The sequence below is a fragment of the Aotus nancymaae genome, unplaced genomic scaffold, assembly GCF_030222135.1.
Source record: "Aotus nancymaae isolate 86718 unplaced genomic scaffold, 86718_ANA_hifiasm-v0.15.2.pri h1tg000079l, whole genome shotgun sequence".
Lineage (NCBI taxonomy): Eukaryota > Metazoa > Chordata > Mammalia > Primates > Aotidae > Aotus > Aotus nancymaae.
In genome coordinates this window covers 21,626,655-21,654,546 of record NW_026988494.1, presented here as the reverse complement: position 1 = coordinate 21,654,546, position 27,892 = coordinate 21,626,655, and the positions used below count along the sequence as shown (strand labels likewise).

Below are 27,892 nucleotides of genomic sequence, written 5' to 3'. Positions count from 1 at the left end.
GTGTTCTCTCTAAGATATGGAATAAGATAAGCATGCCTGCTTTAACTATTTCTATTTAACATTGTACTGGAAATCCTATCCAGAACAATTCAGCAAGAAAGATGAATAAAAGATAAAAAGATTGGAGGCTGGGAGTGGTGGCTTATGCCTATAATCCCAGCACTTTGGGAGGCAATGGTGGGAGGATCATCTGAGGTTGGGAGTTCGGGACCAGCCTGACCAACATGGAGAAACCCCATCTCTACTAAAAATACAAAATTAGCCAGGTGTGGTGGCACATGCCTGTAATCCCAGCTACTTGGGAGGCTGAGGTAGGAGAATCACTTGAACCCAGGAGGCGGAGGTTGCGGTGAGCTGAGATCGTGCCATTGCACTTCAGACTGGGCAAAAAGAGTGAAACTCCGTCTCAAAAAAAGTAAATGAATAAATTAATAAGATTGGAAAGGAAGAACTGAGACAGTTTTTAGTTACAGTCAATTGGATTGGTTACATAGAAAATCCTAAATAATTATAAAATAACAACTAGAAACATTATATCTATTTAGCAGTACCATAGGATACAAGGCCAATGCACAAAAATCAATTGTATTTCTGTATAGTTGCAACAAATAATTTGAAAATAAAAAGCTAATTCCATTAGCAATAGTAACAAAAATATTTAGAAATATATTTACAAAAGATATTCAAAACTTGTACGTGAAAAGTTTGCAAAATATTGTCAAGCTTAAGTAATAAATATCTAAATAAATAAATCAATTTCATAGATTGGAAGACTCAAAATTGTTAAAATGTCTATTATTCCCATTGATCTCTACATTCAATGCAATCCCAATTAAAATCCCAGCAGGCTTTTTTAATTGAAAAAATGTATTCTATATAAAATATATGTGGAAATGCAAACCATTTTGCGGGGGCAAGCAGGGGGAGGACTTGAACTCCCTGATTTCAAGATTGACTATACAGCTCATAATTAGGACAATGTAGTAATTAGCATGACATTAGCCAAATAAAGATAAATGGAGCAGAATGGAGTCCAGAAATGAACACACACACATATATATATATGTGGTCAATTTAATTTCAACAAAAGTGATAAGGCTATTGGATAAGGACAGAAAATCTTTTCAACAAATGGTGTCGGAACACCAGTAAAAATATGGAGAAAAATGAACATCAACCAGCGCCCCCTTTCTCTTACCCACTGTTCAGCCCCATGGTCGCCCTGGGAGCCCTGCGCAGGCAGGACTGTGACTCGTTTGGCTTTCGGGAGGCTGATTTCCCGCGCCGGGGCCCGCGCAGCGCTGGGTGCAGAGCAACTGCTGGGAGAACCTACCCCACATGGGACCCCAGCCAAGACGCATCCCCTGTCACGCGCCAGGTAGTCTCCCCTGATTTAAAGGCTTTCAAGACTCTTAACAGGTTAGAAAAATCCAGAAGAAAGGCGGAATTGGGTCCCTCGGGCTTGCCTGACACCGGGGACAGTGGAGCTGAGGTGATATTTCACTGGCATCGAAACCTGAGAACGATAGCAGGATGAGTCACTCGCCGGGTATCGATGGAGGAGGCCGTAGAAGGCTTCAGCGGCTCGGAGTTCACACCCCGCGGTGGCGGCCTCTGTAGCCTTCATTCCGCCACCATCCGCCCACCGAGCGCCTGCTGGACGGCAGGAACCCGGCTACCCAGAGGCTGAGGTCGACTTCTGCTAAGAGAAGGCTAATTAATGGAAGGGAGTCGGGAGTGGGGTTTAGAATAAAAGCTTGTGGCCGGGCGCGGTGGCTCACGTCTGCATTCCCAGCACTTTGAGAGGTCTAGGGCGGATTACCTGAGGTCGGGAGTTGGAGACTAGCCTGGCCAAAATGGAGAAACCCGTCTCTACTAAAAATACAAAAAGTTAGGCGGACGGGCTGGTGGGCGCCTGTAATCCCTGCTACTCGTAAGGCTGAGGCAGGAGAATCGCTTGGACCCGGGAGTGGTGAGCCGAGATTGCGACATTGCACCCCAGCCTGGGCAACAAGACCGAAATTCCATCTCAAAGAAAAAAATAAATAAATAAAAGAATAAATGCTTGTTGAAGCTCTCATGTGTTGGAGGATGAAAGGAATTATGCTCTGGCTAACATAAAGCCAATATCGCCAGGGTCGCTGTATTAGCATCTGCTCGGGGGTACCATCAGCCAATTAGAAAGACACGATTCCTACGCCTTCTCATCCGATAAAAAGTTGAAGGCTGTTGTTGGCAGTAACTAGAATTAATATGGTGATGAGGAAATAAGTATTTGAAAAATTGATTGATATTAGGGTCTGAGTTTATATATCATATTAAGCATTCTGCAATAGATCCGGTAACAAATAGTGCTACTGGCATGAATATTGTGGAGAAGGGGTCTACTCTGAAGCTCAGTGAGAGTTTAAGAGTGTGGATTGTCGTTCCGTGTCAGTTTGAGATAATGACTTCTTGGCATGTACATATAAATATTGCTGTAGGGATGAGGCTAATGACGAAGGCGCATGCGATAGATATTTTTACGTAATTTGGGTATGAACCTTTTTTTGCAGGGGCTGGTTAAGGTAGTAATAATCGGTTAGATTAAGGGGATTAGGGCTATTATAGCAGTGGAAAAATACGTGTTTGTTACTTTTATTTGGAGTCCTAAGACCCACGGATGACTCTAATCCTTTAAAAGTTGAGAAAGCCACGTTGTTAGGCATGGGGGCGTGAGTTAGCAGTTCTTGCACACTTTCTCGATAGATAAGAAGTTGCAGGAGTCTTGTTACTAGAGCCACAATCTAATGTTTTGGTTAAACTATAGCTACAGCATGCATATCCCATAATACTTTTAGGGTTTAAGGATAATAGGAAGATAGGAAAGCTTTGCGCTGGAACTAAGTGGCAAAGCTACTCCGAATGCAGCGGAATCCAGGCGGCGGGTGTGGTCAAGGAACAGCAGCGGAGGCGAGCAAAGAGGAAGGAAGTTCAGGGTTCACCAGCAGGAGCCTCAGGTGCCCCGAGAAGGGGGCGGGATCATGTGCCCTGACCCAGAGAATGCCAACTTTGGTCTTATCAGAGCGCACTGCTTCTTGGATTGACCCAGCTGTTTGACGCCATCACCAGCTGGAGTAAATCAAGCTGGGCACTTTCCTCGCAGCGACTCCGAAAGAGGTTCAGTGGCAGCCACGGCCACACCCAGCATAGCGAGGGGCTCCTCCGCGTCGAGGCGGGGCGGGGGCCGAGGAGCGCTGCCTACCCCCATGAGACAGCGGGGACCCTGCGCCGAGGCTCCCTCGAGGGCCCGGGCAGGGCGCGCCCCGGGACCCAGGCGGGCGCGGGAAGCCAGGCCTGGGCTCCGAGTCTCTCAGACTTTCTTCGTCTTCGTCGTCGTCATCGGGGTCTTGCTGTGGGTGAGTCCCTACCGTGGTCCTGGCTGGAGAAAAGCGCGCCTGGCACAGGGAGGGGGCAGGGAGAGAGGGGCACGCAGCGGGGTGCCTGGCCTGGGTCACCTGTGGCCAGGCATGTCCGGGCAGCAGGAACCCGTCGTAGGAGTCAGAAGAAGAGCGGGGTCCATAGGGTCTGGCAGGAGTGACCGGGGCCTGGAGGGAGCAAAGAGCCCCACCCCACTCCCCGCGGGAGTCTGGGACGGGGGATTCCACCCTGTCGGCCGCTGCCTAGCGCGGCTCCCTCCTCCCAACGCCCCACGACATATCGGGAGGTTTCGTAATCGATAGAGCGAGCTCAAGTGTGTAAACTTCCAAGCCACCTCCAAGCCACACTGGCTGCGTGAAGGGGAGATGTCTTTCCTCCCCCCATCCCCCTCCGTCACTCTTCCCCTCCCCACCCCCATCCTTCTTTTCGTTTTGTGTGTGTATATGTGTTTTTTTTTTTTTTTTTTTTTTTTTTTTGAGACAAAGTCTCGGTCGGTCGCCCAGGCTGGCGTGCAGTGGCGTAATCTTGGTTCACCGCAACCTCCGCCTTCCGGATTCAAGCGATTCTCTTGTTTCAGCCTCCTGAGTAGCTGGGACCACAGGCGCCCGCCACCGCGCCCGGCTAATTTTTTGTATTGTTAGTAGAGACAGGGTTTCATCATGTTGGCCAGGATGGTCTCGATCTCCTGACCTCGTGATCCGCCCGCCTCGGCCCCCAGAGTGCTGGGATTACAGGCGTGAGCCACCGCGCCCGGCCCCTCCGTCCTTCTTTACTTAGACAAATCGGTTAAACGCGGCCCGGCAGGAAAAAGTAACTTTCTCTCCGCTGTCTGTAGTCTTCCGTTTCCTTCGAGTCCCCTGAGCACCCCAGGTACAGGGCGGTGAATCAACTGCCTCGTGACACAGCTAGGACGGGGCACACCCATCCTTCAGAAGGCAGCTTTTTCTGTGAAAGCAATCAGTCTGGAAAATGCCAATGCCTTCAGTTCTCTTTCAAGTCGGTTGAGGCTCTGCCAGTTGCTCTCTTCCAGATTACTTCCAAATCGAGGAAAAACAAAACAAAACAAAAGCTAAATACCTCAAGGATGAAAACCAGTCTTACAGGTGTCAGGACATTTCAAGTTTTTTTGTTTTACAAACTAAACAAAATCCAGGAAACCAATGGCATTTTGTAATCTGCAAATGATTACAGAATTTATGTTTTAAGCATCAGTTTATATGAGGTGGAACCCACAGTTTATGCTTATTTTTAATAAGCTTTTTTTTTTTTTTTTTTGAGATGGAGTTTCGCTCTTGTTACCCAGGCTGGAGTGCAATGGCGTGATCTCGGCTCACCGCAACCTCCGCCTCTTGGGTTCAAGCAATTCTCCTGCCTCAGCCTCCTGAGTAGCTGGGACTACAGGTGTGTGCCATCATACCCAGCTAATTTTTGTATTTTTAGTAGAGATGGGGTTTCACCTTGTTGACCAGGATGGCCTCGATCTCTTGACCTCGTGATCCACCGGCCTTGGCCTCCCAAAGTGCTGAGATTATAGGCGTGAGCCACCGTGCCCGGCAATAAGCTTGTTAAATGGCTTTCTTTTTGACAGGCCAGTGTGAGTCCAGGTGGATATAGGGCTAACCTGTGTAGACAAGGTCAAACATCTTGTGGTGGTTTTGGAAATGTGACAGTTGGTTTATGTGGCTGTAAAAGAATACTTGAGGCTGTGTAATTTATAAAGAGGCGTATTTGGCACATGTTTCTGTAGGCTACACAAAAAGCATGGCACCAGCATCTGCTTCTGGTAGGAAGCTTCCACTCCTGGTGAAGGGGAAGGACAGCTGGATTCTGCCCATCAGGGAAAAGGGATGGGGAGGATGGTAGGGGAAGGGGAAAGAGATGAGCAAGGGGAGGGGGAGGGGGAGGGGCCAAGTTCATTCTAACAACCAGCTCTCAGGGGAACTAAGAGTGACAATGACAACTCCCTGGAAGGATGGAAGAGGGGGCGGGTATGGCACCAAGTCATTCGTGAGGGATCCACCCCAAACCCCAACAGGCCCCACCAGCTACATTGGGGTTCAGATTTCAGCATGAGACCTGGTAGGACCCATAAGCAGACGCCAAGGCCTTCTGCCATCCCACAGGACCTCTCATCCCACCATCCATCAGCTTTCTTCCTGTCCATTTATAGGCACCTTAGGTTTTAAAAATTCTGAGTGAACAACAAATCGCTTTAGGTGTTTTCTGTCAGTACCTGCATGTATCTCATTCTTTTTAACAGCATCATAATATTTAGTGCATGGGTGAAACACATGGGGTGAACCACAGCTGATTTTAATTTTCCATCCTATGGACAATTGTTAACATGATATCCTGCCTTTGTGCTAATTCCAGTAGGATCGTAGTGAGAACCCTTGTATGTGTCATATGTCCATATATCCATGTTCACTGGAGTATTAGGCAGTTCCTTAGGAGAGGAATTGTTGGGTCAATGAGCTCATCAGTTTAGAATTTTGTTTGGATAGTGTTTGTCCTTCAGGAGAAGGTTGTGTCAATTTTACATTCACACCAAGAGTACCTAAGCGTGCCCATGTCCCTGCACCCTTACTACACAGAATTTTCATTCTTTCTTAGTCTAAGAGGTAAAAAATGATAGATCCCAATGTTGTATTTTTTATTTCAATGTTCTTAAAGATTTTCAAGGATCCAGGAATTTTTGAGACTGGGAGTAGATGACTTTGAGACTCCAGATGAGACAGCAGGGAAGACTGAAGTCACACCTATGCACCTGGGAAACTGTGGTCAGCTGGGCCAGTCCCTGCCACTCGCCATGCCTGTGAATGGAGATAAGGTCTCTGTCCTCAGGCTGTCAGGATCACCTCAGATGAGCCTAGAGATAAGCTCAGTTTCTGACCTCAGGTCCTGGCTCTGTCAATGCTGGGCTGGTCCAATCTCTATGCCTCGTCCTTCCACCCCTCCCCTCTCTTTATCCAAGTAGGAAATGAGAAATTGTAAAGGCTCAGAAGCTCAGACACTCAGGCTGTTAAAGAGCCCAGAGATTGGAGGCTGAAGACTACCAGGGTTGGATGTGCTGTTCTTCAGCTTAGTGACTCTGGTGTGACCCCAGCTCCTTCTTATAAAATAGACAGATATAAAAAAAAGTCCCTAGTGGCCCTGTGTAAACAGCAGTGGACTGTGTTGGCGGATGTATGCTGTCATGTGGGAGGACAAATCACATCCTCAGTGATAGTGTCAGTCACTCTGAACTGGTTCCCCAGGGCACCTGCCCTCCACCCAGCAGAGGCTGCCCTTGATCCTACCTGCACCTCGGTATCAGCTCCCTGAGTTTTAGGCAGAAGCTTCTGAAGACTGGGGTGGAGCACCATGGGGAGGGGCCGTGGAGGAACAGAGGAGCCAGATTTCAAGTGAGGACAGCGATGGCACTGCAGGGCCACAGCCTGGTTTACCTGCCACACTTCAGTTGTCCTTCTAGTGGGCATGCAGCCCAGATTGTAGTTTGAAGAGTGAGCAGGAAATGTCTCCATCTAGGTGACTGCAGCTGGCTGCTCACCCCGGCCCTACTGAGAAGCGACAGTCCCAGTTATGGTCTTCTGTCCTGTATCCAGGAATGGCAGGGCAGTGAGGCTCTAGCTTTTAGCTTCCAGGTCGGGGATGAGGACCGTGGGGACAGTGCCATGCCCCGAGCCTGTACTGTTGGACAGATGGTGTCCTCCTTCCAGCCAGAGACTGCACATCTTTGTTCAGGGTATTTTCCTAACCCAGAGAGATGGGGATTGTTGCTCTCATTTTGTATGGAGAGAAAATGAGATTTAGGAGGAGGATGTCCCCAGCATTTGGGACCTGGCCTGCGTGATAATAGCAGATGCCTGTTGGTCTGTGAAGAGCCTCTCTTGGATTCCCAGGCAGTTATCTGTGATAATAGGGACAGGAGAAAGAGTCTGCTTTGTAGGGAAGAACACGGTGTGCTCAGCACCTCAGACACCCGCCTGGGGCCGGGAGGAGATATGAACCATCACATTTTACAGACGAGGGAACCACAGCTCAGAGGGGGAAAGCGTGTGCACCAGGCCACAGGCCAGTCTGTCCAGAGCACTGGTAGGAATGAGGGAAACTAGGAATGACCACTTTAAAAAGTTAGATGAAGAGAATTTCAAAGTGAAGGCACTGGAGTTTGCTGGTAATAGGTTTGTATGGCTTAGGTCATATTAAGTGCATCACGCCCTTGCCCTGTGTCTGCTGTGGGTCTCAGCGCTGGGTGGAGGGAGGGGGAACAGTCCTGGTGAAGCGAAGGGAAGAGCCACACCACCTGGGGCAGGTCCTCTTTGGCTGCCTCCTCCTGCTGTGGTTTCTCTGGCTTAACTGCCCCTCTCACCTGGCTTGTCTATGGGAAGGAGACCTTTGTTGTCTGGCTGCTTTTTTTTTTTTTTTTTTTTGAGGCAGAGGCTTGCTCTGTCACCAGGCTGGAGTGCAGTGGCGCAATCTCGGCTCACTGTAACCTCCACCTCCTGGATTCAAGCGATTCTTCCAACTCAGCCTCCCGAGTAGCTAGGACTACAGGCATATGCCGCCACACCTGGCTTTTTTTTTGTATTTTTAGTAGAGATGGGGTTTCACCATGTTGGCCAAGATGGTCTTGATCTTTGACGTCATGATCCGCCCGCCTCAGCCTCCCAAAGTGCTGGGATTACAGGCGTGAGCCACTGCGCCCGGCCTCTGGCTGCTTTTAAGACTTTCTCCTTAACAGTGGTTTCAGCACTTTGATTGCGGCAAAAATAATCCTCAGGAGCCATGCCTCTAGCATTTTTGGCCTCCCCTTCTGAATAATAACAGCCATGTTTTGGCCTCTGCAGGACTGAGGTCTGCTGAGCAGCTGCTTCTGCGTATCTCTGCCCTGCCCTTGGCCTCTGGGAGCTCCTGGGGATCCTCAGCAGAGTCCACAGGGCTCTTCGGGGGCCTCTCCCTGTGCTGCAGCCTGGAGCCTGTGAGCTAAGCAGTGAGCTGAGGCCACCACTGGGCTCGCCCCATGGGCTCGGAGGGAAAGTCATTCACCCAGGAAGTGGACGATGAGCCCTTTACTCTGAGAATGTCTGCGCCTGGTGGCGGTGGGAGGACAAGTGAGCCCTGTGTGAATCCTGCTCCCTGGAGCCCACAATCTGGCAAAGGAGGTGTCACCAGGGACCTAAATAGCTATCAGGAAGCATGGGGTCCCACCTGCCTCACCTCCCCCACCTCCAGAGAGGCTGTGCCGGCTCCAGGGATACCATCTCCCTACTTGACTCTGGCAGAGGGAGGCTGTGGAGTTGCAAGTCCCCAGGTCATGGAATTGTTGGCTTGTAGGATGTGGTTTGATTAAAATCAACATTGAGGGTAATGTTTGTACTAACAACAGCATGTGCTGAAATATAGTACTTGCACGTGCCAAGTCTGTTCTCAGCACTTTATACACATATGAACACACGGAATCCTCATATCACCAGACTGTACAGGAGCCCTCATTGTCCTCATTTTAGATGAGCGGCATGAGACAAAGAACATTCGTTCAGTGGAGGGGCTGGGCAGGGGGGAGCGACCCTCGGGGCAGCAGCAGTGATTGGGTCACTGGGTTGTGCTGGCCTTTCCCATGGGGGTATTTGGTGCTTGTTCATGAGGCCTGCACTCACCTAGGGCTGGGTCACAGCTGGGGGTCCCTGAGGAGTCATTTAAGGCCACCTCTTATTTCAAGAATGATAGACATGTTTAGAGAAGAAGTGGCTTCCCCCAGACCATGAGGCTGGCCCGAGACTTTGACAGATGGCTTGCTTCTTAAGCCAGGGGTCTTTTCATACTAAAAGAACAAAGAAACAAAGAAAAAAGCCACAAAAGACTCAGGGGAAGCAGATTTCCAACCACAGGACTTTCAGAACAGGTCTGGGTTGCTCATTTTAAGATCAACAAGGCATTTTTTAAGGTATGTATGCTTGAGGAGACCACAGTGTGAATGCCAAACTTGCCTGTAAAACACAAAGCAAGGAAACCCTGTGATTAATGACTCAGCTCAGGAAGAGGCAGGGTCAGGAGAGTCTATGGAGGAGACCAGGAACAAGACCTGTCTCTCTCGCTCTCTTTCAAACACACACACACACTCCCCCATACCCTCACACCCCCATGAGCCCAAATCTGTGAACTGAGAACCTCACTTCTCTGACCGCACTTTCCATCTCCCTCAATCAGAGACGCCCACAAACTGCAGAGCTGCATCCCAACCTCACCTGTTACTCCCTTCCCCCACTGCTTTGACTTCCTATCTGCCTGGGAACCTATCTGTGTGGACTTTTTCTTCTATGTCCACCAGTGTCCCTGCCACCAATAGCATTTGTCACCTCTGCCTGGGCAGCCCTTCATGACTCTGCACCTTCATGGACTTTGGGGTTATTGATGGCTGTGCCTCATCTCCCTGTGAACTGGAACTGTCCTAAGGAAAGGGAGGGTCATGCCTTGTTCCTGATACTCCAGGATTCCTTGCAGTGTGGTCACCAGGCACCGACTTGGGTGAATGAGTAACATGGGTTCTAGGAAGCCTGCACTGTGTTTTATGTGAGAGGTGGGGAGAGCAGCTGAACAGAATGCTGAGAACTGCCGAGATCCAGAGTCACCGGGAGCTCGTTGTCAGGTTTTCATTTGCTATTAGCAGATATTTTTTCATGTCACCCCCTTCTCAACAATTTATTAGAACAATCAGATGAAAACAGTAAAATAAAAGATCTGAACACTGTCAACCACCTTGACTTAACTGACATTTATAGAGCACGCATGCAACATCTACAGGAGATTCATTCTTTTCTACGAACATGGTACTTCCACCAAGATAGACCACATTGTGAGCTATAAAACAAATCTAAAAACATTTAAAACGAAGGAAATTATATAAAATATGTTCTCCGATCTCAATGAAATTAAATTGTTGCAATGACAATATCTAGAAAGACTCCTCGTATGTGAATATTAAGCAACATACTTGTAAATAATTCATAGTTCATGGATGAAGTCAAAAGAGAATTCAAAATAGATGATGATAATTATATAATATGTGGAAATGTGTGGGAAGCCACTAAGCCAGTGCTTAGAGTGACATGCACAGCTCTCATGGCTTCTGTGAAAAGAATTGGGAGTTGGGGAAAACAAGGAGTGACTGCTAATGGGCATGCAGTTTCCTTTTGGGGTGATGAAAATATTCAAAAATTAATTTTACTGCTGGTTATACACTTCTATAAGTATATTTAAAGGAAATAATTATATTATATATATAAAGTATATCTCAGTAAAGTGCTTTAGGATTAAAAGAAGAATGGTATCACAATGATTCAGAGGTGTGCATTATTTACCTATAAAATAAGTGTCAATTGGCCAGGCGTGGTGGCTCATGCCTGTAATCCCAGCACTTTGGGAGGCTGAGGCGGGCGGATCATGAGGTCAAGAGATCGAGACCATCCTGGCCAACGTGATGAAACTCCATCTCTACTAAAAATACAAAAAAAAAAAAAAAAAAAAATTAGCCGGGAGTGGTGGTGCATGTCTGTAGTCCCAGCTACTTGGGAGGCTGAGCCAGGAGAATTGCTTAAAACCGGAAAATGGAAGTTGCAGTGAGCTGGAATCACACCACTGCACTCCAGCCTGGTGATAGAGCAAGACTCCGTCTCAAAAAAAAAAAAAAAAAAAAAAAAAAGTGGTCAATTAAACTCAAAAGCAGTAACAAGATGACAAGGAAATAATAAGAGTGAAATGAATGAAACAGAATTCAAACAATGAAAGGAATCAATAAGCCAAGAGTTGGTTCTCAGAAATGGTCAACAAAATTAATAAAAGTAATAAACCAAAGTTCAAAAGAAAAAAAGAACAGCATGAAATACCAATATCAAGAATTAATGATGGGATATTATTACAAACTCTACAGCTAGTAAAAGTGCAAAAGTGGGATCTTATGAATAACTTTATGCCAATCAATTTGACAACTTAGATTAAATAGAAAAATTTCTTGAAAAACACACTACTCAGCAAAATAGCCACAAGGGGTAAAGCTAATTTAAATATTCCTAAAGTGTCTATGAATTGGAGTTTATTGTTTATTTATTTATTTTGAGATGGAGTCTCGTTCTGTCACCCAGGCTGGAGTGCAGTGGTGTGACCCTGGCTCACTGCAACCTCCGCCTCCCAGGTTCAGGCAATTCTCATGCCTCAGCCTCCCTCTGGAGTAGCTGGGATTACAGGCACCCACCACCATGCACGACTGATTTTTTGTATTTTTAGTAGAGACGGGATTTCACCCTGTTGGTCAGGCTGGTCTCGAACTCCTGTCCTCAGGTGATCTGCCCGTCTCGGCCTCTCAAAGTGCTGGGATTACAGGTGTGAGCCACCATCCCCAGTGGAATTCATTGTTTAAATGCTCATAATGATGATCACTGCAGTCCCATGTCATTTCACTGATGAATTCTATAAATGGTTTTGAAGAAATAACACCAACAGTAGACAAACTGTTTCAGAACATAAAGAAGGAGGAAAAACTTCTTCAATGATGACATCTACTAATTCTCAAACTCGGAACGGAACTCTTTCTAACTTTCTGTGGGCCCTGCATTACCCTGATACCCTAGAAGTGACGAAAGGAGGCCTCCGTGTCTTGTTCCTGATCTTGGAGAAAAAACCTTTAGTCTTTCACTGTTGAGTAGGATGCTAGCTGTTGGCTTTTCATATGTGGCCTAAATGTAAGATCTATAAGAATTACACAACTCTTAGAAGAAAACAGCAATCTTACCTTGGGGTGTATATCCAAAAGAACTGAAAGAAGGGGCTCAAAGAGATTTTTTGTACACCCATGTTCATACCAGCATTATTCACAGTAGCCAAATTGTGAACACAAACCAAGTGTCCATTGACAGATGAATGGATAAACAAAATACACACACACACACACACACACACACACACACACACACACACACACAATGGAAAGGAAGGAAATTCCAATGCATGGTACCAAATGGATGGATCGTGATGATACTATGCTAAGTGAAATATGGCAGTCACAAGAAAAAAATAAGATACTGTGTGGTTCCGTTTATATGAATTACATAGAGTAGTCAAATTCATAGAAACAGACAGTAGAACAGTAGTTGCCAAGGGCTGGGGGGGTGGGGGCAAAGGGACAATTATAAGTACAAACAAATGGTTGAATTTTAGAACTGGGAGAAAGACGCAAGTTCTGTCTAGTTTTGGAGGCTGGGGGAATGGAATGTGAGATTAATCTTGTAAAAGGTGAGATCTGAAAGCCACTCATGCCAGTCCCTGCTTTGCCCCCACAGGCTGTACCTGCCTCAGCAGGTGATGATCAATTACCTGCCTCACAGCAATGGAAACATAGCCCTCTGGGAGAAGTGTGTCCAGCAGGTACATTCTAAGACTGATCTCTAATCCTTTACACCTTCCTTTTCCTTACCATATACAAAAATTATCTCTAAATTCATCAATAACATTCGTTTTCCATGTTGTTCCAGTTTTCTGTTTCCTGCAGTTTCTGGTTCTTCTGTTCAGCAGATACTTATTGATCCTTTGCCAAATCCGAAGTTATGAAGCTTTATCTCCATGTTTTCTCCTAAGAGTTTTGCAGTTTAACTCTTGATGCATTTTCAATTAATTTTTGTAAATGGTGTCAGATAAGAGCCCAACTTCATTCTTTTGCATGTGGCTATCCAGTTGCCATTTGTTGAAATGATGATTTTTTTTTTCCAATGGTCTTGGCATCCTTGTCAAAAACCAATTGACCATAAAGGCATGGGTTTATTTTTGGACTCTCAATTATTTTCCACTGATCTATATCTGTCCTTTTGCCAGTGCCACACTGTCTTATAGTGAGTTTTGACATCAGGAAATATGAATCTTCCTTTTTTGTTTTCCTTTTCCAGAATTATTTTGTTTATACTGGGTCTTTTGCAATTCATATGAATTTTAGGAGCAGCTTGCCAATTTCTAAAATCAGCTGAGTTTCTGACAGGGATTGTGCTGAATCTGTAGCTCAGTGTAGAGGTCACTGGCATCTTAGCAATGAGAAGTCTTTCGATCCAAAGCATGAGTTTACTTTTTAAAAATTTTAAAAATTTAGATCATCTCTAATTTTTAAAATAATGCTTTGTAGTTTGCAGACTATAGATTTTGGGTTGATTTTGTTATACTTACTCCCAGATATTTAATACTTTTTTATGCTGAAGTGGATAAAACCTTTTCTTAATTTCACGTTAGGATTCATTGTGAGTGTATACAAATATAATTGATTTTTGTACACTGATCTCGTATTCTATAACCTTGCACAACTTGTTTATTATTCTTAATGCTTTTATCGTGGCTTCCTTAGGATTTTCCCTATATAGTAGCATATAATTTGCAAATCAAATAAAGTTTTACCTTTTCCTTTCCAATCTGGATGCTTTTTTTTTTTTTTTTTAACTTTGAGACGATGTCTTGCTCTATCGCCAGGCTGGAGTGCAATGGTGTGATCTCGGCTCACTGCAACCTCCGCCTCCTGGGTTCAAGCAATTCTCCTGCCTCAGCCTCCTGAGTAGCTGAGACTGTAGGCACACACCACCATGCCCAGCTACTTTTTTGTATTTTAGTAGAGATAGGGTTTCACCATGTTGGCCAGGATGGTCTTAATCTATTTACCTTGTGATCCTCCTGCCTCAGCCTCCCAAAGTGCTAGGATTAGAGGCATGAGCCACCACGCCCAGCCAAGGATGCTTTTTATTTCTTTTACTTACCTAATTGTCCTAGCTAGAGCCTCCAGTACAATATTGAATAAAAACAGTGACAATAGATATCTTTTTTGGAGAAAATCTTTCAGTTGTTCGCCATTAAATATAATGTTAGCTGTGAGTTTCTGTAGATATTCTTTATCAGGTTGAAGAAGTTCACTTTTATTTTGTGATTTTTATCATGAAAGAGTGTTGGTTTTAGTAAAATGCTTTCTCTGTTTTTGAGATAATCCTGTGACTTTTGCTTTTTATTCTATTGATATAATTTGTTACATCAATTTATTTTGGGATGTTGAACAAACCTTGTATTTCCAGGATAAAACTCATTTGGTCCTGGTATATAATTCTTTTTATATGCTTTTGGATTCAACTTGCTAGTATTTTGTTGCAGCATCCATATTCATAAGAATTATTAGTCTGTAGTTTTCTTTCTTTGTGAATTCCTTTTCTGGTCTTAATATTAAGGTAATTGTATTAGTCCATATACACTGGGCTGATAAAGACCTACCTAAGCCTGGCAATTTACAAAACAAAGAGGCTTAATTGGACTTACAGTGCCATTGGCTGGGGAAGCTTCACAATCATGACAGGAGGTAAGGAGGAGCAAGTCACATCTTACATGGATGGCAGCAAGGAAAGAGCTTGTACAGGAAAACTACCCCTTATAATAACCATCAGATATCATGAGACTTACTCACTATCATGAGAACAGCATGGGAAAGACGTGCCCCAATGACTCAGTTCCCTCCCAATAGGTCCCTCCCGCAACATGTGGGAATTCAAGATGAAATTTGGGTGGGGATACAGCCAAACCATATCATTCTACCCCTGGCCCCTCCCAAATGTCATGTCCTCACATTTTAAGACTAATCATGCCTTCCCAACAGTCACCCAAAGTCTTAACTCATTTCAGCATTAACTCAAAAGTACATAGTCCAAGGTCTCACCTGAGACAAGGCAAGTCCCTTCTGCCTATGAGCCTGTAAAATCAAAAGCAAGTTAGTTACTTCCTAGATACAATGGGGGTACAGGAATTGGGTAAATACAGCCATTCCAAATGGGAGACATTGGCCAAAACATAGGGGCTACAGGCTCCATGCAAGTCTGAAATTCAGCAGGGCAGTCAAATCTTAAAGCTCCAAAACGATCTCGTTTGACTCCATGTCTTACATCCAGGTCGCATTGATGTAAAAGGTGGGTTCCTTTGGTCTTGGGCAGCTTTGCCCCTGTGACATTGCAAGGTATAGCCCCCCTCTCCCCTCTTGGCTGCTTTCATGTGCTGGTGTTGAGTGCCTGCAGCTTTTCTAGGTGCGTGGTTAAACTATTGGTGGTTCTACCATTCTGGGGTCTGAAGGATGACGGCCCCTTTCTCACAGCTCACTAGGCAGTTCCCCAGTAGGACTCCGTATGGGGACTTTGATGCCACATTTCCCTTCCCTTCATTCTCCATGAGAGCCCTGCCTCTGCAGCAAACTTTTACCTGGGCATCCAAGTGTTTCCATACCTCTTCTGAAATCTAGGTGGAGGTTCCCTAACCTCAATTCTTGACTTTTGTGCACTCACAGATTCAACACCACATGGAGGCTGCCAAGACCTGGGGCTTCCACCCTCTGAAGCAACAGCCCAAGCTGTACCTTGGCCCCCTTTTTTCATAGCTGGAGTGGCTGGGATATAGGACACCAAGTCCCTAGACTGCATACGATACAGGACCGTGGACCTGTACCAGGAAACCATTTTCTCCTAGGCCTCCAGGCCTGTGATAGGAGGGGCTGCCATGAGGACCTCTGACATGCTCTAGAGACATTTTCCTCATTGTCTTGGGGATTAACATTCAGCTCCTCATTACTTACGCAAATTTCTGCAGTCAGCTTGAATTTCTCCTGAGCAATGCATAGAGTTATGGTGTTACTAAGCAATAGGGATTTTTCTGCTCCAACATAATATTATGGGACCACCATATTATGGGAACCACATAGGTGGTTCATTGTTGACCAAAACGTCGTCATGCAGTGCATGACTATAATTTGAGTCTTCTTATTTTTTCCCTGTGTTAATTTTTTAGCACAAATTCCTGTGCCAATGTATCAATCTATTTAAAGACTAAATTTTGGGTTAATTAATTTACTCTGTTATTTTTCTATTCTCTGTCTCATTAATTTCTGCTCTAACCTGTATTGTTTTCTTCCTTCTGCTTGCTTTATCTATAGTTTGCTCTTCTTTTTCCAGTGTCTTAAAATGGATTATTAGGTTATAGATTGAGATATTTCTTCTTCCTAAATAGGCATTTACAGCTATCAATTTCTCTCTAAACTTCAGCTGCATTAGCTGTATCCCATAGGTTTGGTATGTTGTGTCTTCATTTTCATTCATCTTATTTTCTGGTATCTCTTGATTTCTTCTTGGACCAATTGGTTATTCAGGAGTGTGCTATGGCCAGGCGTGGTGGCTCACACCTGTAATCCTAGCACTTTGAGAGGCTGAGACAGGTGGATCATCTGAGGTTGGGAGTTTGAGACCAGTCGGACCAACATGGAGAAACCCCGTCTCTACTAAAAATACAAAATTAGCCGGGTGTGGTGGCACATGCTCATAATCCTAGCTACTTGGGAGACTGAGGCAGGAGAACGCTTGAACCTTGGAGACAGAGGTTGCAGTGAGCTAAGATTGCACCATTGCACTCCAGCCTGGGCAACAAGAATGAAACTGCCTCAAAAAAAGAAAAAAAAAAAGGAGCGTGCTATTTAATGTAGTTGTGAGGTTCTCCACGTTCTTCCTGCTATAGATTTCTAAATTTATTCCATTGTGGTACCAGTGAATACTTTGGATTATTTCTGTCCTTTTAAGTGTATTGAGGTTTATGATATGGCTGAGCTTATGGTCTGTTCTGGAAAATGTTCTATGTGCACTTTAATAGAATGTATATCTTGTTTTGATTGAGTAGAGCATTTTATAGACGTCTGTCCGGTCTAGTTGTTAATGTGTTGTTCAAGTCTACTACTTTCTTGTTGATGTTCTTTCTAGAATTTTTTTGTATGAATTCTTATAGTTTAAGGAAACTATGCTTTTAAGTTTGGTTTGTATTTCAATTATTTCCTCTTAGTTTGTTTTTATCTTAGTCATGATTTCTTCCATGCAGTTTTCTTCCTAAATTTTATATAGTTAACTTTATGCAACTTTTTTTTTTTTTTTGAGACGTAGTTTCACTCTTGTCACCCAGGCTGGAGTACAATGGCACAATCTTGGCTCACCACAATCTCCACCTCCCAAGTTCAAGCAATTCCTCTGTCTCAGCCTCCCGAGTAGCTGGGATTACAGGCATGCGCCACCACGCCCAGCTAATTTTGTGTTTTTAGCAGAGACGAGGCTTCTCCATGTTGGTCAGGCTGGTCTTCAACTCCTGAACTCAGGTGATCCACCCACCTCAGCCTCTCAAAGTGCTGGGATTACAGGCGTGAGCGACCATGCCTAGCCCTACTTTATGCAAATTTTTAATTTCCTGTGAGATTGAGAAGGTTGCTTCCCTCTCCAAACCTGGAAGAAAAATTTCTCATGTAGTACTTGTGTGGTTTCATACTTTACAGTTGACACCTTGATACACCTAGTCTTTATTTCCTTATAGGGAGAGCATAAGCAAGAAGCTTTATGCTTTTTCAGCAGTAACCTTAGTTGCCCCCACACTATCACTGAATAATCACATTTTTATCATTGGTCGTATCATCATCATAACACATTATCAAGGAAGTTTTTTTTCCACAGTTTGGGTTTCTAAGAGTATCTTTCAATATTAATAAATATGAATCAGTGGTGGGGGATAAATAGACAGGCACTGAAAGGGGAGAGTGAGGTCACCTGAAGGGGCAAAGCCCTGGAGGTGAAGGTCAACTCTCTGGACACGGGCTCCTGCTGGCGATGGCTCCTGCAGCTGTCACCTTAGTGCCTGGAGACCCTCTGCAATCCAGGGGAGCATGAAGTAGGCCCCCTTTCTCTTTTTCTTTTTTGAGACAAAGTCTCACACTGTCACCCAGGCTGAAGTGCAATGGCATGATCTCAGCTCACTGCAACCTCTGCCCCCATAGGTTCACACGATTCTCCTGCCTCAGCCTCCCGAGTAGCTGGGATTACAGGCCCCTGCCACCATGTCTGGCTAATTTTTTGTATATTTAGTAGAAACATGGTTTCACTATGTTGGTCAGATTGGTCTCGAACTCCTGACCTTGTGATCTGCCCACTTTGGCCTCCCAAAGTGCTGGGATTACAGGCATGAGCTACTATGCCCTGCCCATAGGCCCCCTCTCTATGGATCATTCTTTGACTCTGTATAGGGAGGACCCATTTTTCCTTCCATTTTCCTCCCATGGCAGGTGGCGTGGGCTATATCTGAAGCCTTCCCCTCATTGCTGTATTGCTTCTGTGCCTGTTTGTGCCTTCTACTGACCATGAGCTCACTGAGGATAGGCATTATGGCTTTTTGTAAGTTTCCAGGGTCCCAGGTGGAAGAGACCATTGCCCTGGTCTCTAGGCCCATGTGGCCATTAATCACTTCAAGCACAGCGACTCTGAATTGAGATGTGCAGTGAGTGAAAAATACACTCTGGGTTTCAAAGACTTAATATTCAAAATAAAAGAAAATATCTCAACGTTTTATCTTGTTTACATGTTGAAATGCTAATGTTGGCTGGGTGAGGTGGCTCACTCCTGTGGTCCCAGCATCTTGGGAGGCAGAGGCAGGTAGATCACCTAAGGTCAGGAGTTCGAGACCTAACCTGGCCAACATAGTGAAACCCCATCTCTACTAAATACAAAAATTAGCGAGGCATGGTGGCACGTGCCCGTAGTCCCAGCTACTCGGGAGGCTGAGGCAGGAGAATCACTTGAACCTGGGAGGTGGAGGTTGCAGTGAGCCGAGATCATACCACTGCACTCCAGCCTGGGCAGCGACAGAGTGAGACTCTGTCCAGAAAAAAAAAAAAAAGGTAATGTTTTGGATATTTTAGGTTCAAAAAATACATTGTTAAAATTGATTTGACTTCTTTCTTTTTTTATTTATTTTACTTATTTTTTTACTTATTTTTTACTTATTTAATATGGCTCTCACAGAATTTGAATTATGTATGTAGCTTGTATTATATTTCTGTCAGCTGTGCCAGTCAGACGTGTGTAATAGATGCAGAATTGATGACAAGATCAAGCCGAGAAGAGGGGATTTCCCTGCGGCCAAAAGAAGAGTATCCCAGCCACCGCCGCCAGCCTCTGGGATCTCTGTGACAATTCATTCACTGGCTTTTCTCTCCCCTCCCAGAATCTTACCAATCAGAACACAGTGGAGATTGTAACCAGTACACAGCCGGTGGAGGTTACACCAATGCTTCCAACAACTTGCCTTCTTGCTGCCCATGTAGAGTTTGTAAATCAGGTACAGAATGTGTGGACCCCTTGCCCAGAGGTGAGGGTGGGGCAATGAGGTGGGGGTTGTAGCCAAAGTGAGTCAGGGAACCAAGTTCTAGCCCAGCTTCGTCTTCATCATACCCTGTTCCATGATTATGACTTCGGTTGATAAAATAAAACAGAAAGAAATCATATTTATAATGCATGCCACCTGGTAGTGCAAACTGTCAGCTGCAAGAGGGTGGGGGCATCATTATAGCACAGAGAAGGCCTGGCCGAGTGGACAGGGCTGGGTTTCAGCGGTGGCGTGTGTCTGCTCCGGGGCCAGGCTCTCTCCCCCAGGCTCTGTGCTCCTGGCAGGTGCTCAGCCTCACTCAGCCTTCAGGTTCTCAGGCCCCTTTCTCCTCCCCAGCAGGCTGGGTTTTTGGGAAGTCACCTGAGGGCTCCTCTCCTTGCAGAGTCTCTCAAATGACCCTGCGCCTTTTTTGCTACTGACCATGTGATCTAAATGGTGCTTTTCCCCTAATCTGATATAATAAACAATGAATCGTGGTCCTTTTTATTACTCTGAGTATTGGTGACAGCCGAAGGGTGTGTGTCCTGTATGAGCCCCAAGTGTGCTGGTGGAGAACCAGCCTTCAGAACTCCTTGGTGAACCAATTTGAGCTGAGCTGAGTGGGAGGAGGTTGGGGTGGTGAGGAAGGGTCGAGGGACACGTCAGGGAAACATATTCCCAAAACCTTGTGTTCTGTCATCAGATGAAGAAGAGCTAAGTCCCTGCACCACGACCAGGAACAGAGTGTGTCAGTGCAAGCCAGGCACCTTCCGGGAAGAAGATTCCCCCGAGATGTGTCGCAAATGCAGCATACAGTGAGACAGCAGCCAGGGGCTCCCAGCAGCCCCAAGGAACCCCTAGAAATCAGGAACCTCAAGAAGACCTGAGTCTCCTTGTGCCCTTATCTCCCGCCTGACCCCGTGGTGCCTCCTGTCCCATGGGGCGTCCCTGACCACGTGAGGTCTTCTGAGCCTGCAGTGGCCCCTCCTGGTCCCTCTGACTGTCCCCACCCCTGCCTTCTGCAGTGGCCCTCTCCTGCCTCTCCAACACAAGTCCCCTTGGCCAGGCTGACTTGTTCACTGGTCTCAGGAGGCCGTGACTTAAGAACGCATCAGAGAGGTGCAGGAAATATTTTATCCTGAAATCATAAGAAAATAATGACATAGAATCCAGCCAGGGTTGGATTTATACTTAAACTAATTGAGTCCTAAAATGTAATTTTTAATATTTGCTTTTAATGCAAGAAGACAGAAATGCCGACAGCCTGCAAAAGGCATAATAAGGCCGTGGGTGGAGCTCCCTAAAGTTCCCATGAGGACCTGAGCCAACCCAGCTGGCCTCACCCCGGTCACTGATTTCTCAGTAAGACCCGTCCTTTTCCTATTTGGGTTTTAAGGGCCAAGAGTAATTTGCTCCCTCCCTGTGTGTACCCAGATGCCTCAGTGGGACGGTTCCAGTCAGTAATTGTACGCCAGACAGTGACATCAAGTGTGAAGAAAAATCAGGTACAAAGCCCACTGGGGAAGCCCCAGCTGCGGAGGAGGCAGTGACCACCAGCCTGGGGACTCCTGTCTTTTCCTGTTTTTCCTCAGGCAATGGACATGATGTGTGGGTGATTTTACTTGCGATTGTTGCGTTGCTTTCGTTTGTGGCCATGCTGATTATCTGGTGGCTCATCCGCTCAGGTAGGTGCTGGTTAAGGACAGGGACGCTGGCACTCTCTGCCCTGCCTCCTCCTGTTCCCACAGACAGAATCGCCCACTTCTGCCCCAAGTCCTGGCGTCTCCGTCCTGGCTCTATCTTCCTTCTTGTGATCAGCCCCCATCTTCTCATCCTGTGCACCGCCCAGGACCTTGGTCTCATCAGTCCCTCTCCCAGGGCTGGGGTCCCCTCATCTCCCAGTCAAGTCTGAGAGGGCAGGGCCAGTTCCTCCCATGTTCAGGCCCAGCAAGGCAGGGGGCAGTCAGCTCCTCAACTGGGTGACAAGGATCAGTACGAGAAGTGGTCAGGGGATTTATTTAGCTTTGGTCAGAGCAGAACACAGCAGAACACAGAGATTATCTACGTTTTTACTCCACTTTCCCTTATATTCCCCGTCCTGAGGGAGTTCCCGAGCTGGCAAGGCCTCATGTGGATCCCAGGCCCGGGGCTCCTTGCCCAGTGTCCTAGCCCCCAGCCCACCCCTGCCCAACACTGCCCTCTAAGGAGGAGTGCTGCATGGGCCCTTCCCTGCCCACTAAGGAAACCCCTTTCTCTTCTAGGTTGTGGAAGAGACTCCGAGTGCATGGACAGCGTAAGTTGATTTCTCCAGGAGTCAGGGGCATACGGGGCTCAGGAACTGCTCCCTGCCCACAGTATAGACCGGGTGGGTGGGTCCCATGTTCTGACGGCTGCCCTGAGTCTCTGAAGTGGCCTGGACACTGCAGATTGACTTTGGGGGACACAGGCCATTTGGAGTATCACATAGGCTGGCAGGCCATGCTGCAGCCATGTCCCTCCTGCAGCCTGGGTGACACCCTCACCCAACCTGTACCCTGGGGATGGGGTGAGCCCCTGAGCACAGCACCAGGGCCTGGCCCCAGCAACAGGTCCTGGATGTACTAAGCATGGACTTCCTGGGGTGACCTCACTGGGAGGGGGTGGGGCAGCAGGTCCAGCTGTGCCCTGGGGACACTGTGAGGAGCCCTGGGTGTGGGCTTCTGAGTTGGCTCTTTGCCTTCCTAAGGTCTGTTCCTTCTGCTCGTGTCCTCTACGAGGGCCTGAGGCTAAGGACAACGACCACAACGAGATTCTGAGCAACGCAGACTCGCTGTCCACTTTCGCTTCTGAGGAGCCAATGGAAAGCCAGGAGCCGACAGATTTGACAGATGTCATTGTACAGTCCCCCGGGGAGGCACAGTCTCTGCTGGTGAGTCGGGGTCAGGCCTCTTCAAGACCTTATAAGCAGAGAGCGAGGGCTGTGCCTCAGTTCTCTTGGCCAAGGGGGACGTGGAACCTGAGGGAGATGGGACTGCAGGGAACAGGGCTGCATGGGAAGAATCAGCTGCCCTCACAAGGGCACAGCCACTCTTCAGGACATCTGCTTCTTAGTCCCTGTCCTGTCCTTGCTGTGTCCTCAGAACCTGGAGCTCCACAGGCATAGAGTGGGGGTCGCAGGGTTCATTGATGACTGAATGAGGGCTGCACGCTCTCCACTGTGTGCTCCTAACAGAACTCAAGGAGCCCTTGCTCATAACAGCAGGGGTTTAAAATTTACTCTGAAATTAGTATTGCATCAAACAGATTTGAATGTAAATCTCTGTCCAGATTTCTGAATATAGTTGTATGGAGACTTCTAAGAAGAAGCACGATTTCCAGGTCAGCATGTAGAAGTGTTGCTTACTGTGCACACGCACATATACACACAGGCACACACACATGCATATACGCACATGCACATACACACACACACACAGCCCCCTAGTATTAGATTGTACCAGTTCATGTATTTTGATCTGACATCAAAGGGTTTTTTTTTTTTTTGTATTTAGGAAAACATTACAAACATTTCTTTTCTTTTCTTTTCTTTTCTTTGAGACGGAGTCTCGCTCTGTCACCCAGGCTGGAGTGCAGTGGCATGATCTTGGCTTACTGCAACCTCACCTCCTGGGTTCAAGCGATTCTCCTGCCTCAGCTTCCCATGTCACTGGGACTACAGGTGCATGCCACCACACCCAGCTAATTTTTTGTAATTTTAGTAGAGATGGGGTTTCACCATGTTAGGCAGGATGGTCTTGATCTCGTGATCCGCCTGCCTTGGCCTCCCAAAGTGCTGGGATTACAGACATGAGCCACTGTGCCTGGCCTTAAATAAACACTTCTTTGTTTTGACTGTTTTTGCATAAAATCAGTGTCTTGTCTACAGAGTCTTTATGAAAAGGCATGCTCTCCTACTTGTGCTATTTCTCACATTCAGACAATAGATTCCTGATTTCTTGCCCCTTTTTGTTTTGATATTTTCCAATGTAGAAGCCTTAATTTTTAACCAGTGAAATCTGTAGATACATTTACTTTTTCATTGCTCATTACTGTAGAAAGACCTTTCCCCAACACAAGACGAACTTCTCTAACTTCTGATGGAGATGTTTTTTCAATGATGTGATTTTTGCATGTAGCTATATAATCTAAATGGAACTTGTTTTGTGTTTCAATGCAAAGTGAGGCACTTCCTGAATTGTTCTAGTCACTGTCTGGTTTTTCCAACCCCGTTGAGCCACTGATTCTCCTGTTTCCCTCTGCTTTGGGTCCCTCCTTTATCAGAGGTTAAATGCTCATCTAGACAATGATCTCCTTCCTTCCACCTAGGCTATTCCATTCTTGCATTAGTATCCATTCATTCTAACTAAAAATGTAAAAAACAAGCAAACATTAAAAAGGTCAGTCATCTCTCCAGCTCGATTAAGTGCTTTGACAATTTCAAGAGAAGGTTCCTATACTTAAAGTGAGAAAGTTTAAACTATCAGCCAGGTGCAGTGGCTCACGTCTGTAATCCCAACACTTTGGGAGGCCGAGGCGGGCGGATCACCTAAGCTCAGGAGTTCGCAACCAGCCTGGGCAACACAGTGAAACCCTGTCTCTACTAAAATACAAAAAATTAGCTGGGCATGGCATCGTGCACTTGTTATCCCAGCTACTCGAGAGGCTGAAGCAGGAGAATTGCTTGAACCTGGGAGGCAGAAGTTGCAGTGAGGTGAGATCGCGCCATTGCACTCAAGCCTGGGCAACAAGCGAGAGTCCATCTAAAAACAAAAACAAAAACAAACAGAAAATTTAAACTCTTGAAAGGTACTCAGTGAATAGAGAGAGCATCCTCCACTCCTCTGCAGTGCCCTGGGTCTTTTTCCTCAAGTAACTATGAGAAATAATTTCCTGTAATTCTTTGTCCAAATCTATGCATCAGTGTATCTGTATTAAAAAGACATTATATTATACACCAGCGGTCCCCAACCTTTTTGGCACCAGGGACCAGTTTTGTGGAAGACAATTTTTCTTGGGGTCTTGCAATGTTGTCCAGGCTGACAGAGTCTCGCCTGTAGTGCAGTGGCACGACCTCACCTCACTGCAACTTCCACCTCCCAGGTTCAAGCAATTCTGCTGCCTCAGCCTCCCAAGTAGCTGGGAGTACAGGCATGCGCCACCATGCCCAGCTAATTGTTTCGTATTTTTAGTAGAGATGGGGTTTCACCATGTTGGCCAGGATGGTCTCAATCTGACCTTGTGATCCGCCTGCCTTGGCCTCCCAAAGTGCTGGGATTACAGGTGTGAGCCACTGCATCTGGCCGGAAGACAATTTTTCTATGGACTGGGAGGTGGAGGTGGTTTGGGGATGATTGAAGCACATTGCATTTATCGTGCACTTTATTCTGATTACCTGTAATATGTAATGAAATAATCATACAATTCATCATACTGTAGAGTCAGTGGGAGCCCTAAGCTTGTTTTTTTTTTTTCTGCAACTAGATGGTCCCATCTGAAGGTGATGGGAGACAGTGACATATCAGACGTAAGATTCTCATAAGGAGCATGTGACCTGACCCCTTACATGTACAGTTCACAATAGGGTTCATGCTCCCATAAGAATCTGATGCCACTGCTGATCTGACAGGGGGTGGAACTGAGGTGGTAATGCCTGCAATGGAGAGTGGCTATGAGCTATGGGGGACCAGAGGGTTTTTTCCATCTCCATGGTGACCCAAGAGGGAAAGTGACATGCTGCAGGTCTCAGGGCTGGCTGGTGGTCAGGGTCAGTACTGGACTGCAGGACTCCTGACTCAGACTTAGTAACACACATTCCCCACTGTGTGTTACAGAGACCGGCAGAAGATAAAGGGTCTCAGAGGACAAGGCTGCTGGTTCTACCAAATGGCGCTGACCCCACTGAGAGTAAGTGTTTTGCTCCTGGAGATGCAGCAGGAATGGAGGGAATAAGGACAGTGTTCTAACTGGTGTCCCAATTGCAGAGAGTGCTCTTCCAGAGCAATCCATGCCAGAAATGGGGGTACTATGTCATAGACCATCAGTACCCTAAATTATCTTCTCCCATCGCTTCTCCTCACTCTACCTCATCCTCTCTGCACCCTATTAACAGCACTAACCACTCTGTCCATCCCCTCATCCACCTCCTCTGTTCTCCTTTGCTGTTCAGGACCTCTTGAGGGGCTGCCCTCTCCTGCATGGCACCACTGACTTCAGTGTGCTAATGAGCTCTTGATCTGTGCCTAAGCCCAATTTGCAGCGCTGTTGTATAAACAATATGCCAATGCCAAAGACTTAATGCAAGCAAGAGTGGAAAATATTTCACTCATTATTTTGTTAGTGAAACACCAGAGGTTGTGTCTAGGTCTTGGTGCTCAGAAAGCCAATCACTGAGACAAGTATTGACAAGGAAGAAGGCTTTAATAGGGTGCTGCAGCCAAGGAGAGGAGAGCTTAGTCTCAAATCCATGTCCACCACTGGCTAAAACTAAGGGTTTATAGAGTACGGATAAAATGTAACAATGTGTAAGAAAACAGGAACTAGGGAGGGGCAAGGAAGCAATCAAAATGAATGAGGGGTCCAGCATCCCACTGGATGTAGTGATCTTGTGAGTTTCAGTTCTTTGACAATTTTTTTGAGAGGCCAGAAGGTCATTTCCTGAAAAAGGAAATCAGATAAAACAAATGTAAGATTTGAGCTTTAAGAACAGAAAGGTCAATTTCTTTGTTTATTTAAAAAACAAACAAACAAAAACTCTTTTGATGGAACTGTTGGATTGATTTCACTTCTCCCTTTCTCTTTATCAATCCCCCAGTCATGGGGAATCTGGTCCTGGATCTTTCTGGCTGCTTCATGGCTGAAGAGGGGCATTGTGGGAAGCTTCATACTGTGGGTGACCTCGTGGCCACCCAGGAATCAAAGGTTAATCTAATACTAGAGGACTGTGTTTCTTCTGGAACTCAGTCTCTCTCTCTCTCGGCCCCACTTCCACCAAAGACAAATTATAGTGGGACCAGTGTACCTGCAAAGTAAGTTAGTTCCATATACATGGCCTGTTTACCCACACAAAGTACAGCAAAACTCACTGTCCACATAGGCTCTCCTAAGCTGGCTTTGTTGGAACCTCTCACAAGGCCTTTGCAATCAAAGTTCTTGGAAAATAACCATTTTCTCCAACTGTGTTCCATTGTAAAAACATTTTGTTATCAACCATATGCAAACAAACACATTGCCGTGGATTAATAGTCACAAATAGTTTACAAATTCTGGGGAAATTAGGCAGAGAGAGAAATATGCCTCAAATTCTATTTACAAAAGTAATCGATATACTTAAAGTATACTTAGAGCCATAAAAATTATTTCAGTTCTCTATTAGTTCAGTCTTCGCAATCAACTCCTGCCCTGCTTCGTGTTTGGTTAACAATCACAATCTTTATGAACACATCAGTCTGTCTTTTTTTTTTTTTTTTTGAGATGGAGTCTCACTCTGTCACCCAAGCTGGAGTGCAGTGATGTGATGTCACCTCACTGCAACCTCCACCTCCTGGGTTCTAGAAATTCTCACACCTCAGCCTCCCGAGTAGCTGGGACCACAGGTGTGTCCCACCACACCCGGGTACCTTTTGTATTTTTAGTAGCGACAGTTTTGCCACATTCGCCAGGCTGGTCTCAAACTCCTGGCCTCAAGTAGTTCACCTGCCTTGGCCTCCCAAAGTGCTGGGATTACAGACATGAGCCACTGTGCCTGGGCACACATTGGTCTTTCAATGACTGCACTAGAAGTTTTCTCTGTAATCCAATGACAACAATCTCCACAGTTATCAGAAACCTTCATTCAAAAGTCATTTTCATGAACTCCCCTATAAAAGCAAGCCCTGGACTGTAGCTGATTAGAAGCCCCCCTTTTTTTTAGGTGGATCAAAGCAAAACGTCAATTGTGGATGACAAAATCTTAGGACAGCCCTAGTCAAAGACACAATAGACAAAGGAGTTTGGTTATTTCTGTGACATAGAATGATTTAACATAATAATTATTACTGATAATATATATTAAGACAACTCAGAATTTCAGGAATGCTGTAGAATCGCGGAACACATATTAACGTTTCTCTGTACGCATAACCCAAAGGAAGCTAAACATCACCTCAGATGTGACAGTGCTTCCTGCGTAATTCTAGAATAACTAATAAGTCTAATATGTCTCTCTTGGACATCTGCAGTCAATTCAAATTATTGACCA

General features: G+C 46.0%; 1 protein-coding gene across 1 annotated transcript in view; it reads left to right on the top strand.

Moving 5' to 3' along the window:
- The first annotated feature begins 1,555 nt into the window (after positions 1-1,555).
- The window catches only part of TNFRSF10A (TNF receptor superfamily member 10a), a 34,138-nt gene continuing 7,801 nt past the window's right edge, over positions 1,556-27,892 (top strand). The window contains exons 1-10 of the mRNA XM_064368768.1: positions 1,556-1,663; positions 3,087-3,398; positions 12,756-12,840; positions 19,498-19,611; positions 20,342-20,453; positions 21,073-21,143; positions 21,231-21,323; positions 21,900-21,931; positions 22,364-22,546; positions 25,488-25,560. Of these exons, the coding sequence (XP_064224838.1) occupies positions 1,556-1,663; positions 3,087-3,398; positions 12,756-12,840; positions 19,498-19,611; positions 20,342-20,453; positions 21,073-21,143; positions 21,231-21,323; positions 21,900-21,931; positions 22,364-22,546; positions 25,488-25,560 (1,183 nt within the window). The remainder of the gene's footprint in view (positions 1,664-3,086; positions 3,399-12,755; positions 12,841-19,497; positions 19,612-20,341; positions 20,454-21,072; positions 21,144-21,230; positions 21,324-21,899; positions 21,932-22,363; positions 22,547-25,487; positions 25,561-27,892) is intronic.